Here is a 15,639-nt window from a genome sequence, read left to right as displayed (position 1 = left end):
CCTGTATAAGCATCGACTCTCAGCAGGTCCCAAAACCACAGTGGGGTGGTTGGTTCATGCCACTCGTGCGCCTCGAAGCTGTGGACCCATCACAGAACTGTATGCAAAGATATGCCATTTTATGAGTTGTGTTGAAATGTAATATTTGAGCATACATGCAACTGGCAAGGTACTTTCCGGTGTCATCATTTGGATGTACTGCTTATTAAATGCAACTCTATTTTCATTACTGGTGGCAACGAATAGACATGCCTTGAATCTGGTTCTGCAAAATAAGTATTTAGCTATGTGATGATGTTTTTAAAAACAAGAACAAAAAGGAATGTTATCACTTTCTCAAGCGTTTATAAAAAACATAACGTGCAACAGACATATGAACCCTTCATAAGTAGCATTTTCTGTATAGTCGTGAATTGACGCAATTCACGGATGATGGTTCTGAGGGCCACTTTTTTGAGGCGAGGGTTGGGCCACTTTTTTTGGGTGTCCGGGCCTATTTCTTGTCCCAGTCCGACCCTGCTCTCTACTATACACCATCACTCAACTAGAACACAGCTATACCCCTGATTAATTCTGCCTAGTTGTCCACATACAAACACAACCACATCAACACCTCATCACTCTAATAAAACACAGCTAGCCGAGCACATTCTGGCATAGTTTCTCACATATGTATCCTTCGGGCCGAACGCAGCCAGAGCCCAGTCTGGATGTCCACCCACCAGACTGCACACATCCAACTGACATCTACTGCACCACACCTAACGCTAGTATGCAGCTACCACCCGGCAATTACATCAGCTGCACACTTATCTGGTGCACCCACGCACCCTACAACACTTTCTCTCTCAACTGAACAGAACTACGGTTCCCAAGGGCTTTCAACCTACTATTGCTTCGAGGTCATACCAATGATATATAGAGTGCTATAAAAATGCCACATAACATTACAAAACATAACCTTCAAGCTATCCAGGAACGTACAGTGACCCACTTCCGACGATGAATATGACTGTGCCATGGAGGACGTAACGGCAGAGTATTGAGCTTGCTGCCCATGTAAATAGTTGAATTATCGGTTTTTGTTTTGGTTCGGTTTTTTCTTGCACAGACATTTTTGCTAGTGTACATATGGTTAATACAGTTTTTCATTGTTCATCACACAGTTGTCTTTGTTCATGTGTTTTAGTTTTATTTTGCTATGCATTTCTTGTGTGACTGTCACGCGGGTTGGGGAAAAACTGTGGAGGGGTGGCATATGCTATACAATTATGTATTGGGTGGTGTGGGGGAGCCTCACAATACATGGCCACCCACCAAAACATATCAACTTCCAAACAGCATGTGGTCTCGTGTCATGCAGCACCTCTGCCACTGTATTGCTTCTTGTGCTTGACTCACACAAATTGTTTGTTGCAGGGGCTTAGAATGCTGTGCTTTCCTGCCTCAGTCCATTGATTCATTACATGTTTGCTACTATGCACTGACATCACATGTGCCACTGTCCTGTCAGTGATGTCTTTCATTCACCTACAGCAGTTTGAGGCAATTGCAATGACACATGCATAACGATACGTCACATTGCAGCACATTGCTTTACTGTGTGACATGTACATGGTGGTTTCACTGTGTAGCTGCTGCTAAAGTCAGCTGTCCTGTTGTTGTGCCAATGGTTGTGATGTACCAGGGAGTCCTGTGATGAGATGAAAACCTGCATTCTGCATCAGAGCACCCAGTTGTTGGGCATAGGGGTGGGTATGTGGCTCGTGTGCTTAGCCAGTTTAATTGAGGGGGTGATGTGGCAGGGCCAGGCTGGGTTGGTGTCGGGGATCAGGGGGGCTGGTGGGTGGTGGTTGGACTTGAGGGGGCTGCCTCGGGGCAGTTTCGAGATGTGAGGGTGGTGTGGGGAGGCTTCGTAAACGGTGAGGGCGGTGTGGAGAGGGGAGTGTACTGTCAAGGGGTTGCCTGGGGTAGTGTCGGAGGTGAGGGTGGTGCGAGGAGGGGAGTGTTCTGTCAGGGGGCTGCTTGAGGTAGTGTCCGAGGTGAGGGCAGTGTGGGTAGGGAGTGTACTGTCAGGGGGATGACTGGGGACAGTGTCAGATGTGAGGGTGGTGTGCAGAGGGAGCATACTGTCTGGGGGCTTCCTGTGGTAGTGTCAGAGGTGAGGGCAGTGTGGGTATGGGAAGGGAAATGTCAAAGGGCTGCCTGCGCTAGTGTTGGAGGTGAGGGAGTTGTGGGAGGGGAGTGTACTGCCGGGGTGGCTGCTTACTGGGGTAGTGTCCGAGTTTAGGGGGGCTGGTGGGTGGTGTCTGGATTTGAGGGGACTAACTGGTGGCAGTTCTGGACGTGAGGGCGGTGTGGGGGTGGAGTACTGTCAGGTGGCTACCTAGGGGCAGTGTCGGAGGTGAGGGGGGTGTGAAGAGGGTGGTGCCAGGAGTAGTGTCAGAGGTGAGGGCGGTGTGGGGAGGGGAGTGTACTGTCAGGGTGCTGACTGGGGTAGTGTCGGAGGTGAGGGGGTCTGGTGGGCGGTGTGTGGGCTGCCTGAGCTAGTGTCAGATGTGAGGGGGTCTGGTGGGTGGTGCGCGGGCTGCCTGGGTTAGTGGCCGAGGTGAGGAGGGCTGGTGGGTGGTGTTTGCACCTGAGGGGGCTGATGTGCAGCTGGGGTATGTGCCAGCACTTTGTGTGCAGTGGGAGTAGGGGGATGGTTCACAGGGGTGCAGACATTAGTTAGATGGGACCTCAGGCACAGTAGATGGGGTGTATCCGTTATTTGCATGGGACCTCGTGTAGAGTAGCTGGGGTACCATTGTTAGTTACGTGGGACCTTGCGCAGAGTAGCTGGGGTGCAGCCATTACTTACATGGAACCTTGTGCAGAGTAACTGGGATTCAGACGTTACTTACGTAGAACCTCGCACAGAGTAGCTGGGGTGCAGCTGTTACGCAGGGCCTCACGCAGAGTAGCTGGTGTGCAACCGTTACATATGTGGAACCCCGCGCAGAGTAGCAGGGGTGCAGCCATTACTTACGCAGAACCTTGCGCAGAGTAGATGGGGTGCTGGATGTTGTGTCGGAGGTGGACACAGAGCCTTGCGGAAAGGTTGGTCTTCGGCTATGTTTTTGGTTTGCATGGGGGCGTGTTGGGTGCGTTCCTTGTGCAGCTCGATTCCCTTTGTGTGTCTGCTGCAAATGCGCATTTAGATCCACGAATACGCGTAGCATGCATGTTTTATTCTGATGCGGGAGAAATGCACACTTTTCCATGCATCAGGCCCGAAGTGTTTTATAATTGATGTTGGGATGTTTAGAGATGCATGTTTTGTTTAATGTCGGCGCAGTGCTTGATCACCACCACTCTGCCTAGTGCTACATTTCAGCTCAAATTCATGATGTCAATTATTATAAGGTAAATGTTAAGTGCATGTTATTAGTGCATGTTATAAGTGTAATCTTGTACAGGTGTGTTGCCCGCATATTAATGAAGAGTGAGATGTGGAGAAGTGATATTTGAGACACAATGCGTCCGAGATTAAAATGAGGCGCATATGTGTGAGAATGTCCATTTTGGGCAAGTGGCCTATGGAGAATCCAGCCTGAGAGAATAGGTTTACGTGAGGCATGAAGCTGCAGTCTGTTCTTGGAGGTAAACCGGAGACATATCAAAAAATAGGTTTGCCTTTTGGTGGGCCCTGGACATGTTCAAATTAAAAATGAGATATGATAATATCGTAAGAAGAACATAGTTTAATCAATACTAATGTTAGGCATGGATACACATGTGTGTCCTATTTAGAGATGCATATTCTGGGAGTAGCTAACGCATAATTGTTTATGCGTTTGCTTACTTAAAACTTGATTACACCTGATTATTTCAATGGAGTGGTGACAATGTATGGGTATTGAATGGGACTTTTTATGGGTATTGAATGGGACTTTTTACACGGAAGGTGTGAGGTAAGACTCCATCACCAACGTTGTGTGGTACCTTTTGGTTGTATACTGGTGAGAATTCGCATGGTACGGCGGTGCAAATTGGTGCTCTGAGAAAGTAAAAATGAGAATGTGCATAACGAATATTAATTTTGTTCCACCTCACCCACGAACATGGGGTACATCTCTCCTACCATTGTTGTTCTGCCATTCTGTGCTGCTGCTTTGCTCGGACTCGTGTTGCATGTGTTTCTTTGTCTTGTGAGTGATCTTTCCTATCTTATTCTCGTCTTTTATGTATGCTATAAGGAGAGGTGGTGTGTGATCGGTGCGATTGGCTTCATGGTTGTTGTTTGTTAGTTTTCGCAATGTTAGTAATGTTTGGTCAAGTACAACAGGCTCAGACGTAAAGATGGTGCTCAGGGGTGGAAGTCTCATGACTTGGAGATGGCAGCTCCAAGTAAAAGGAGATTAAGATTACGTCATGGTTGAGAATGTTAGATGGATTACTAATTAGTGGGTTTGTGCGAGAGTGCGGCAGACTCATGGTCCGCAGACGGAAGATGCATTGTTACTGTGTTGAAGGTTGAGTGGGTAGTAGAGAGTCTCACGTTTGTTGATGTATGTTTTTGAGTAAGCCTAGAGTGGATGAGGTTGTTGTCGGTGCATGTGCACATTTTATAGGAAGGGAGATGTGTAGTATGCATCAATTACTGCAATGACTGTTCCTACTATCAGGATGCTAGATGTATAATGGAACCTGAAGAACAGGTGGGTTCTAGGTTTGGCAGTTGAAGGGACTTTTCAGGATGGGAGCTAACCTGGGTGGATGCTAATCTACTGCTCTCCTGCTCTCCACCTCAGCTAAATAAACCAAGTTGCCTTCAGCGTGACTTGCCTGAAGTATGATGACACTTGGCAATCCGAGCTGGGAAGAGGGAGAACATTATATATACGCGAAGGGGGCGTGGTTATCAGAGGTTGCAGGGAGTCGCTTTATCTCCCCGTTCCCACTCTCCCACTACGCGCTTTGGTACCTTGTCCCTCTGTTGTGTCGAACTCTGCACTATTGAAGAACCCATGTATGCATACATTAACGGAGGGCAAGATGCTATATGTCCCATTCTGATGGCATACTTAAATGTTTCTATACCAGCCCGTCATCGAAAAAGCCTTGATCAGGGTGAGCTTCAAATATGGTTTATCTTTTCTTTTACAGACTAAAGAAGCATTTCTGCAAATATCGCATGAACTTCACGAAGAAGACCATTTCAATTTTGTAATATTTAGCTCGGACAGTCATTTGTGGAGGGATTTCTTGGTGAAAGCGACACCACAAAATGTGCATGACGCCAAAGCTTACATTTCAAGCCTCAATGCCAGTGGAGGTAACTATACCCACACATGGACGCATGGCAATTATGAAAGTGCATTATCACGGTGCATGCTATGAAGTAAATCACTCATTTCAAAATGCTAATTTTAAAAATAGTGCACTATCGCCACCTTCTGGCCAAACAACTTATTTGAAGTCTATCATTAAGGAAAGGGCCCGATTCACACAGCTCATTCCACTTTTAAATGCGATTTACCTATGAGTAGGTTACATAGTATTCACATAGCAAGTTACACTCGAGTCCCACAACCAGCTATGACTGTGCAATGCAACTGCATTCTTAAGTCAAGCAGTCATGAAAGACATACACATTGGTAATTTACTTACAATGTCTGAGGTACGCATTGGCAATGCCAACTGGTTTGTCTATTGTGTAGGCATGGGAAGTGCTTTTTCTAGGCAAAGAGCCATCAATAATAGCAGCTGCAAAATGGTGCGAGTACATGGGCATGTAATAGCAGTGCCGGGCAAATGCCTTCTACTTATACACAAGCCCAAACTGTTGGCTTGGCCAATGAATATTTTTAAAAGGATTTCAGTCAAGGACATACATAGTGCTTATAAATCGAGTGGCTGAAGGCAGCCCTAGTTCTGGCATTTTTCTTACATATGTAGCACATTCACAGCTTCAATTAAGTCAGTAAAGCTCAGAAGACTGCTTTGAAAAAACAGTCGTCTCCTCAAAGACAAAGTTTGATGGAAAGGCTTGCAAAAGCTAGCTCAAAGAGATCCCAGGAAGAAGTGTTTAGGGCGGGGATGGTCGGAAAGTGGATGGGAATGGCTATAGGGATTAACATGGCCATGGGCATAAATAACCCAACACCTACAAGCTTTGGGTCCCTCCTCATGTGCCATTTCTCTCTAGCTGTATTTTAATGTAATAGTTTTGGCTTATAGTTAATCACCCAAGCTAAAAAGTAGTAGTTCCAAGCAGTGCTCCAGATAAGATTTGGAGGTGGAAGTATTTTACTCCCTATTTTAAACTTTGAGAAACGGGGCCTCATTACGGGTCCGGCAGTAACCCTGCTGGTTATACCAGCGGGTTGCCGCTGGTCTATAATAAATTACTGACTTCCCAGTGCCACCAGGCTATTCCAAGTCCGGCGGCCTGGAAGTAAGGCGCCAGCAATTTCGTTAGTCCCATTCCCATAGAGTCCCATGGGACTCTATAGGAATAGGGACACGGGAGCACCGGCACTGTTAATAATGGTGCCGGTGCTCCTGTGAAAATTCCGTAGGTGGGTGCCGTCCTGCCGGGCATGTCTTGCGGGGGCAACCGCCCGGCAGAGTTGGCAGAGTTGTAGTGTGCCTGTCCGGAACCAACAGTGCCTGTAAGTTTACCAGCACTGTTGTTTCCGGACCGGCACACTTATAATGAGGCCCAATGTGATTTAAAGAGAGCAAAAATTACTTTTCTCCTTTGCAAGAGAGTAAAATGTACGTGTCATCCAGCCGACGTGTGCAAAAACTGTTTAGAAATCATTGCGTTCTGCATTGTGACAGAATACACCGTTCGTTATTTCTCTGGCCATTTGATCTCTCTTGTATATATTTAAATGTTGAAGACACAAAAAGCTAGCTAATTAAATAGTAAAACAAACATGAATTGTATTGTGTGTTTTGAGGTTCGATAGCAGAATTGTCTTTTGATGTTTAATGAAAGTCCTCATTTCCTGGAGCTATTACTACCTAATGGTATGCCAATGTTATGATACAACGGTGCAGAGAGGCAGGAACTTCATGCTACATTCTATATCTAAACTAATGGTCAAATGGTTATTTATATTGCACTTTTAGCAAAGTGTTGTACATGGAGCATATTTATCACAATTATCACCAATCCAAAGTCAGTACTCCTTTATTGACCTCGAAAGGATGAGTTGGTCTTGCCGGGATTCGAACCTGAAACCTACAGATCACACATGGATGGCAGCAACAAGTACTCAACTCGCTGAGCTATCTTACTGGCTAACATCCTTTAGAGGTCGGTTAACTGAGTATCGACTGAGGTATAATAATCACAGTACCTAGATTTTGGACGAACCATATAGTGCTACATAAAGTGAAATACCTATCTGGATTATCACAGACAGGTTTTGCTGAGTTTCTATTTCAATTACCAATGCAACTTTCATTTGTTTGTTTTTGAACACTGCTTGGACTTCCTGGAGAGTCAGGTTTTGGATGTTTTAATTGTAGTCTTGAAGATTTGAGGGGCTAGAACACCTGTGATTGGTGTAATGACAGTCACTCACCCTTGAGCAAAGACTCTGCTGCCACTGACCATTTATAGTAATGTATCCCATTGAATGCAAGGTTGAATGGATGTAAACTGGACTGTGCATAGCCATCATTTTTACACACTGTTTTTTATAATTGGAGTGTAAATTATGAGTGTAAAAATGATGTGCCTCTGCATGATTGCACACAGCACAGGAACTCTGAAAAATACAATTGTACAATACTGGTTTGCTTTCACGGGAAAAAAAGCATAATTTCTTACAACATATGAATTCTCAATTGCAACTTAGTTTTCCATATTAATTATACAATCCTAAAATAAAATATGCATAGTGCTTCTGTTTGCTCCATGAGCATCAACACAGCAGAAGCTGAATGGAAAGAAACCATTCCTTTTATCACAGTGTGCAGTTTCTTTTTTGAAAGGCTTCAGAGAAATGCATTCTGTTTCAGAGGCTTTTATCCATGGCTTGCAATAACATCCATGTAGATAAAAATCAAAAGAAGCCTTCTTTTTTCTGTCAAGTAACCTGACCTTTGCACTGCCCTCTACTCTATACCTGTGTGTAAATGTACACAGGAGGCCTGGTTCCAAGATATGTTTCACATAGGGCCTAACAGAGAAAAATAGAAATGTCATTACAGAAATGGGACAGACATTTGGAAATTGTATGGTAGGCGCCAAACCCGATCGCTAAAAACAATTCAAGGAATCAATAAGTGGTACACAATTTGGAAGGAACACAGTATTTATTACATGCAAATACTGCCCAGAGGGTCTATCGGTGGAGTCAAGCTGAAAAACTGAAAATGCTATCAGCACGTCCATCTTAGTTTACAGTTTTTATAGATGAAAACCACAAAACATTTGTCACAAATATCAAGTGCATTTGAATCCCACATTCCCCATTGGCTAGTCCCTATACAAAAATCTAAACACAACCTATTCAACACAAACCCCTTGGTCACCTCCCCATTATCATTTGAATGCCGCCCCCTACTGATGACCTAATTGTGTAGTCTGCAACAAATACTTAGCTTTGATTGGACATGATTACTATTACTGTTGCCATAATGGCCTTTTCCCATTTGCCAGGACAACTTCATGATGTGTGTTGACAGGCAGATGAATGTGTCATTCATGGCAACTGCCCCTCCCCTGCACCTATATCATGTAGGTGAAAAGGGATATGCATTACAGCGACCTTATCGGCCGTAAACCCAACAAATACAAGAAGAAATGAACCTGATGTACATAAAGATTGCAAGAGTAAGCAAACTCCCTGTTAACTGACACGGACGCATACACTAGACACGAAGCAAACATGCACTCACCATAAAGAAACATGAACAGTAGCTCAACAGGTATACAATGAAATACAACACTAACTATATACGCATATAAGCTTGCTATCGCATAAACGCAACGCTAAAGAGAGGCCTTCTTTTATAAAAATGGATGGCGGAGCCACATTGGAGTAAAAGGGAGGCCTTAGTGCTACAGGGATGCTCGACTTACTAAATTCAGTGAAATACTGAATGGAGCAGGACAGACAGTAGCTGCTGGTCCCCTTTCCAAGGTTAGTGAGAAATGAGGGAGGGGTTTGGATGGCCCGGCAAAGAATAGGAGATAATAATTCCCAAAGCAGAAGGCATATTTCTCTTAGATTAAATGAGGAACAAATAGCCTTTGAATGCCAGGTGCCGATTTAATTAGAAGTTCAAAACTAAATGACGAACGGATTGACTAAGTCTCCAGTGGCCAGAGAGGCTAATAAGAAACACTATTATTAGCTAAAACCCCAGCAAAAGCAGAGTAAATTCATTCAAAACATGGTCGTCTGACAGGTGACTTATAATTTGAAGACTCGGTCTATTCATCAGCTCCAGACACAGATAGGCACCTGTATCGACTCCCCACAAATTCCCAGAACAGAGGCTCCTGGCAAGTACAAGTACAAAGCTGAAGGCCCTGGCTCATGCCCTAGGGAAATAAGGGATGGCATCTTCATTAATTGAATAGAAGCAGTCCGCGGACCGCTCAACCCATGCTCCCATTTTGGCTCATGTGTTGATGACCTGTCAAGTGCTCAAGGTTGGTAAGATAGATACCAACCAATTAAAACTCTGTGTTATGCCACCCAGTACATGTTGCACTAGCCAACTACTTATTGCAGAGGTGATGTCTTTTATATCTTTATCAATTTGGGGATGTCTAGGGTGGAGCCATCAGTCAGTTGTACCCAATGAAAAGATTAGCCCTATATTTTATATATGTATACAATTCCTCTAACCAATCCTCATACCCCGTAGGTTTTTGCAACTAAGATTGTAATATTACGTCAGCATGCTCTTGGGACTTGTGTGCCTATATGCTGTCTGGGGTTGTGGCTTTTTTGTTCTATATAAGGTTGGATTTGAGAGGGAGTATGAGTTTTCTGTTGGAAAATATGTGTACGATGCTCCCAAAGTATAAGCGCAAAATCCTGAAGTACCACTGTGACTGGGTTCAGGGAACTGAAGCTAAAATGTTTAAATCTTGGCCCCAGGAAGATACATATGTTGATATATATGATGAATCAGTATTTGAACATGTGTACACATTTGTCGTCAACCTGCCACACATCCTTATGGGTCCTTTCCTTTACAGCCCACTTCACGGTTGCCCAACCCTGGGTATTTACCCCCACTGAGCCCAAAACGGGAACACCAGCAGAACCAGGAGATAAAACCTGAAACTCATTGATTATGGAAGAGGAAAATAGGGCGCACCATTCAACAACTAATGAGCACATGTATAGAAAGCATTGAGAGACACATATCCCAATATACCTGACATTACTTTATGGCCTACATGATGGGGGCAGATGAAGACCCTGCCCTTTACATTCACCAGATTCAGGAAATTTGGAAATTAGAGACAGGAGAAGGATGGGACAAGAATATAGTTTTATCACATGTTTGCGCAGGAGTCTCCCCACAGATGTGCCAGCAAACTTAGATAAAGTAGTTGGTATCTAGGTGAAAGGATGGCCTGATATATAGGCACACCTAGTGCATTTTTGTAGAAGTAGGCAAGAAAAGGAGAAACAGATAGCGGAGCAGGTACAGAAGGCAAAGGTTAAGTTGGTTCAGAAAAATCTAGCTAAATTCAGCATGGAATGTTCAGTGATTATCAACGCAACAGAAGCGCACCAGGTGCAGAACACCCTGCAGGGATGGATGAGGAAACAGGAGGTTCTCTAGGGGAAGGGGCAATTACCAGCGGGGCCGAGGGAGCAGATGGGGAGGTATGAGACGTAGGTTTGGAGGACAGTGTAGGTCATGTGGAAAGAGAATGTAGAAGCAGGCTGCCTTTTTCTTATAACAACCCTAGCAGTCCAGCATTTTGACTCACCATGACCTTACATCTCAAATGCAGTACCCAGTTATCCATATGCCCCCGGCCTCATGCACATGGCAGACTCCATGCGCACCCTGGGCTCCATGCAGTCATAACCGATCCAATACATACCACCGAATGCCATACATACGCAACGGCAGCTGCCACCCACCCAGACCCTACTCAGCCATGGGATAAAAAACACCAGCAACAGGGCACAGTAATGCATTACACAGGAGCAATCATCTTAGGGGGCAAACCCTTCCCACTTCAAGGCGCAAACGTGTATCCAGGCACAAACGTGTATCCCCAATAGGACAGCCCTCACAGCTGTGAGGTGTCCAGTACTGTTGATCGCTTTTGACCCGGTGAGGATAGGAACAGGTAGTTTCCCTTGTCAGATAAAATAATGGATACGCAGGGATTCTCTGGGGCAATTGTATCAGTTCCGTTCACTGAAGATTTGCCCATCACTGTAGACACAGGAGTTGTCAGCACCTTTATTTTAGTCAAAGGACACCCCAGTTAACCTCTGGGCAGAGTTTTCCTGAGCAAACTGAATGACATTCACCGAGAGAGGTATAGTCTGTCCAACTGCAAAGATACATTTCACAAACTGGAAGACAAGGATCATACTAGTACTCGGGTGCTTGCTACTTCCATGAATCAGTACATACTATACTGCACAATTATTTCCAAGGATAACAATTTCCGCTTTGCTACTTGTTACAAAGCCCAATTCTTCAAATGTTAAAATGTGTATTCTTCTGCCGTCAAATCTTGTCCAACATACTTTCTTACAGTCTTACACTTTGTGCATCTGTAAAACAACATACATATCTTGTATTACTAGAGTTATTAGCAGGGTCATGTAGAACATTCTGACGCACAGAATTTCTCATAACAGGTTCCAAATGCTGTAATAATCTTGACATTCTTCCAACACACTATTTGCTACCTTTTTGTTATTAAGGGCAAACGTTTCAGTGCTGTCTACTCAACGCTGTGTCTGATTTGCTTCTTAACTGACTCTCCTTCTTTATCTTGTAGTGTGCCTCACCTAGCGTCTATCTCTATTTGTTTTTGTATTTGTATTTATGACTGGCAGACCCTTGCTAACACATAGAACAAAAAACAATACATCTTATGTGCCATTTCCTTGTGTGTGCTCATCTTTGATCTCCAAATGTTATTATCTTACATCTTCCAGCATGCAGCGGCCTGCAGAAACAATAGCTATTGGGTCTCAGTGTATGGAAGACTGGGCCATTGTTTATTTGCAGTATATAAAAATATTTTCATAAGTCACACACTTCTGCGATCATTTACAAGTGTTCCACAATGGCATTTAGTTCATCACAACATAAGAAATTAACTGTGTGCAAATGCGCCCTCTTGTTCATGACTCACTTCCGTGGTCTAATTCGAAACGTGTAGCCTTTCAGTTTTGTTAGGTGTGCCTTTTTCGGTGATTCACGATCAAATCTCACGGTGAGCCTGTGGAGACAATACCCCACTTTGTTAGTGTGTTCTAGGAGCAGAGTGCATCTAAATTGCTAATAGAATAATATGCTATTGCTCTCGCTTATCTGTTCATCCCCTGTGTGTATCATCTACTCTTTCTCAAAGCGTTTTCCTGTTCGTCTCGAACGTACATAACCGAAGGACCTCTTTTGTAAGCGAGTGTGCCCAACACGGGCCACCTCCCCTCCCGGTCTTCCTCGTGCAGCATGTCGGTAATTGTATTTTAACTTTAGCTGTCTTATGCTCTGCTGAGTTAAGTGTTTTTCACTTTCGGTTCAAGTTAGTGTGTCTGCAAGGTTGTTTAAAACGTGAATGCAATTAATATGTTGCCTTGCGAAATCTCTGATCACTGACTTCAGCAACATGCAGCCGGATCACTTATGCTGCAACCATAATGGTTCCTCCTTTCTATGGATCTCCTTATGGCTATAAAATTTGTGTCGAGGTTACACTCTTGTGTCCTTCTTAAGTGTGGTACCTTCTTCCCTGTTTTGAAGTTGTCAGGGTCTTTTGTTTCTTTAGTTATCAAACCAAACCAGTGTTGTGAAAGAGATTTTTTCATTTTCAAAATCTTAAATTTATTCGCACCATTCTATTTTTTCATTCAATCCGTTGAAATGGCCTTTCATGAGGAAAATACATTTTTGTTCTTTCTAAAGAATTTTTCTTTGTCTGTTGTTGCATCTTTTCCTGTTGGTAATTTGTAAATCACCGTCCAGCATAACTCATCTGCTGTATGACTTTGCTCATTAAAATGTTTTACCAGCAGGGTATTTTCAACTCTATTTCTTATACAATTCTTATGGTCAGTTATTCTCGTGCGAACCATCCTTTCTGTTTTGCCAATATAAAGTAATTTACAAGGGCACCAGATGGCATACGCCACCATGTTAGTGTTGCAATTGGTCAGGGATTTCAATTTCCATGGAGATGTCAGTCCCAAATCACATTTAGTACTTCGTTTTGCAGAAATGCAACATCTACAGTTGCTGCATCAAATACGTCCTTTGCCTTTCTCTAGTCCCCACATTTCGACTAGATTTTTCTCTCTGGATCGGCAATCTAACATCATTCTTCATGAGCTTCTCCTATAGATTGTAGCTGCGTTTGAATGCGAAAACAGGTGGGCTGGTATTGGATTCCTGCTTTTCAAAAAATCTTCCAATTCCTCATTATCAATTTTTTTTTATCTTGTCTGAGAGATGGCTAAATGTGCTTATGAACACTGTTGTGTCTTGCACATATGAGCGCATTTCTTTAACAAACGGTCGTAGATAAACATCTCCAAATTGTGAAAGTGGTTCAAGAATTGAATCAACGCCAGACACTATCAGTCTCCCTGATGGACAGTTCAGTGATTTATGTATTTTAGGGAGAATATAGAATTTGGACATTCCTGGGTTTTGTTTGACAAGATAGTCTGCTTCTTGCCGACTGATCCATCCTCTTCCAGTGCTTTTTGTACTTTTTCTCTAATCAGGGATGTGAGATGGATGGTGGGATCTTCTTGTAGCATTTGGTAACACATCATCTTGCAGTTGTCTTTTGCATTCTTGTATGTACTCTGTCCTGTTTAGAATACCAGTTGCTCCTCCTTTAATCACTTTCCGGATTATAATTCTATGATTAGTTGTTAGTTGGTTAATTGCTACTGTTTCTTGTTTTGAGATGTTCATGAATGTACCTTGTTTCTGCTGTTGTTCTAACCTAGTAACATCTGCTAGTACCTTTCTTTCAAAAATTCTGGACTCTGCTGAGAACAAGCTGCTAGGTGGCATAAAGGTTGATTGTTTCTTAGTCCTGATTCATTTGGTTCCCTGGTGTAGCCAGTTTCCTCGAAAAATTCTTTAAGATGGATTTTTCGCATGAATTGATTAAATTGCACTCTTCAGTTTGTCATGGACATTTGTCTCTACGAATCCCAGTCCTCTTTCCAAAACTTGCGTCTCTTGTACTTCGAGTCCATGACTCAAAAGAATAACTACCAAGCTCTCCCATTTCTTGTTCTTGGTTCGGGATCCCATTCTTCTGGTTCCCTGTCCTGCCCAAAAAAAAGGCATTGACTCATGTTTTCTGCGTCCTGTCTCTATTTCTTCATCCTCCAGTCTTTCTACTTCTGAAGTTGTTTCTTTGTGATGTACCTCTAGTATAGGATTAATACTCTCTATCTCTTCTTTCTTCTTTGGATTTATAGTTTTGTTCAACACCAGGCATATACGATGCTAGATTTATTTTTATATGGAGTAACATTATTATTAGAATGTGTTCCCTCGATTCAGGACAAGACACTGCACATACCTGCTGAATTCTTGTTCGGACTACCTGTCCCCCAGGAATGCCAACATGCACCCATTACTGCGCCCAAGCACAGCAGGAGTTGCAGGGGTGTCCCCCGCTTAACATTACGGTAAGCGGCAGATAAGAAAAAGAAAAGGACCCAGCAGCGTCACAACGCCCCATGTAAGTGGGAGGAATGGACGCCGCAGGGTACAAGGCAGTCGGCGGCGCACATAGAAGTGCACCGCAGTAAAGGTAAGTGGAGGGATGGGGGTGTGTGGGTTGGAGGATTGCGGGCCGGGGCAGGTAGGGTAAAACTGATCTATCTGATCACTGCACCGCACCATATTTGTAGTCAACATTTTTGTTGGCAGAATTACAGGTGGCGCAATGATCACATAGATTCCCACGATCTAGGAATACTGAAGGGTATAGGTGTGGTTTGCATTAAGCTAAAAGCAGTGTTCCTCCGAGTAAGACAATACCCCATGTTGAATGAATCAGATGAAAGTCTCAGGAGGATAGCTCAGGGGTAATGTGCTTGCCTTGGAAGCAAGACAACACAGAGCAACACAAGTTCGATCCCCGGGTCCGTGCTTAGAAACCTCTGGGTATTAAGCACTTTCTAAATAACCTATCATATCATATATCATATCAAGGATTTATAGCACCATTGCAGCATAATGACAACAAGAAATTATACAGCCATTAGAATCACCATGTAATATGGCTATGTACCCTGCAAAAAAAGCAAAGGGCTCAAGTCGGTGGATGTTTTAGGTTTAGGATTTACACCCATTGAACAATATTGTAGAAGCAGAACTTCCAATGCTCCCCAATTCCACAACCATCCTTTGCAGAAATCTAACTGCAATGACTCACTTTCCATT

General features: G+C 43.6%; 1 protein-coding gene across 1 annotated transcript in view; it reads left to right on the top strand.

Annotated features, from left to right (window-relative positions):
* Window positions 1–15,639, top strand: part of LOC138566371 (inter-alpha-trypsin inhibitor heavy chain H3-like) — a 669,737-nt gene that overhangs the window by 281,203 nt on the left and 372,895 nt on the right. The window contains exon 10 of the mRNA XM_069643540.1: window positions 5,149–5,317. Within this exon, the coding sequence (XP_069499641.1) occupies window positions 5,149–5,317 (169 nt within the window). The remainder of the gene's footprint in view (window positions 1–5,148; window positions 5,318–15,639) is intronic.

This window comes from Ambystoma mexicanum, chromosome 2p (genome assembly GCF_040938575.1).
Source record: "Ambystoma mexicanum isolate Mex_15411 chromosome 2p, UKY_AmexF1_1, whole genome shotgun sequence".
Taxonomy (NCBI): domain Eukaryota; kingdom Metazoa; phylum Chordata; class Amphibia; order Caudata; family Ambystomatidae; genus Ambystoma; species Ambystoma mexicanum.
This window is presented reverse-complemented; position numbering and strand designations above follow the sequence as displayed.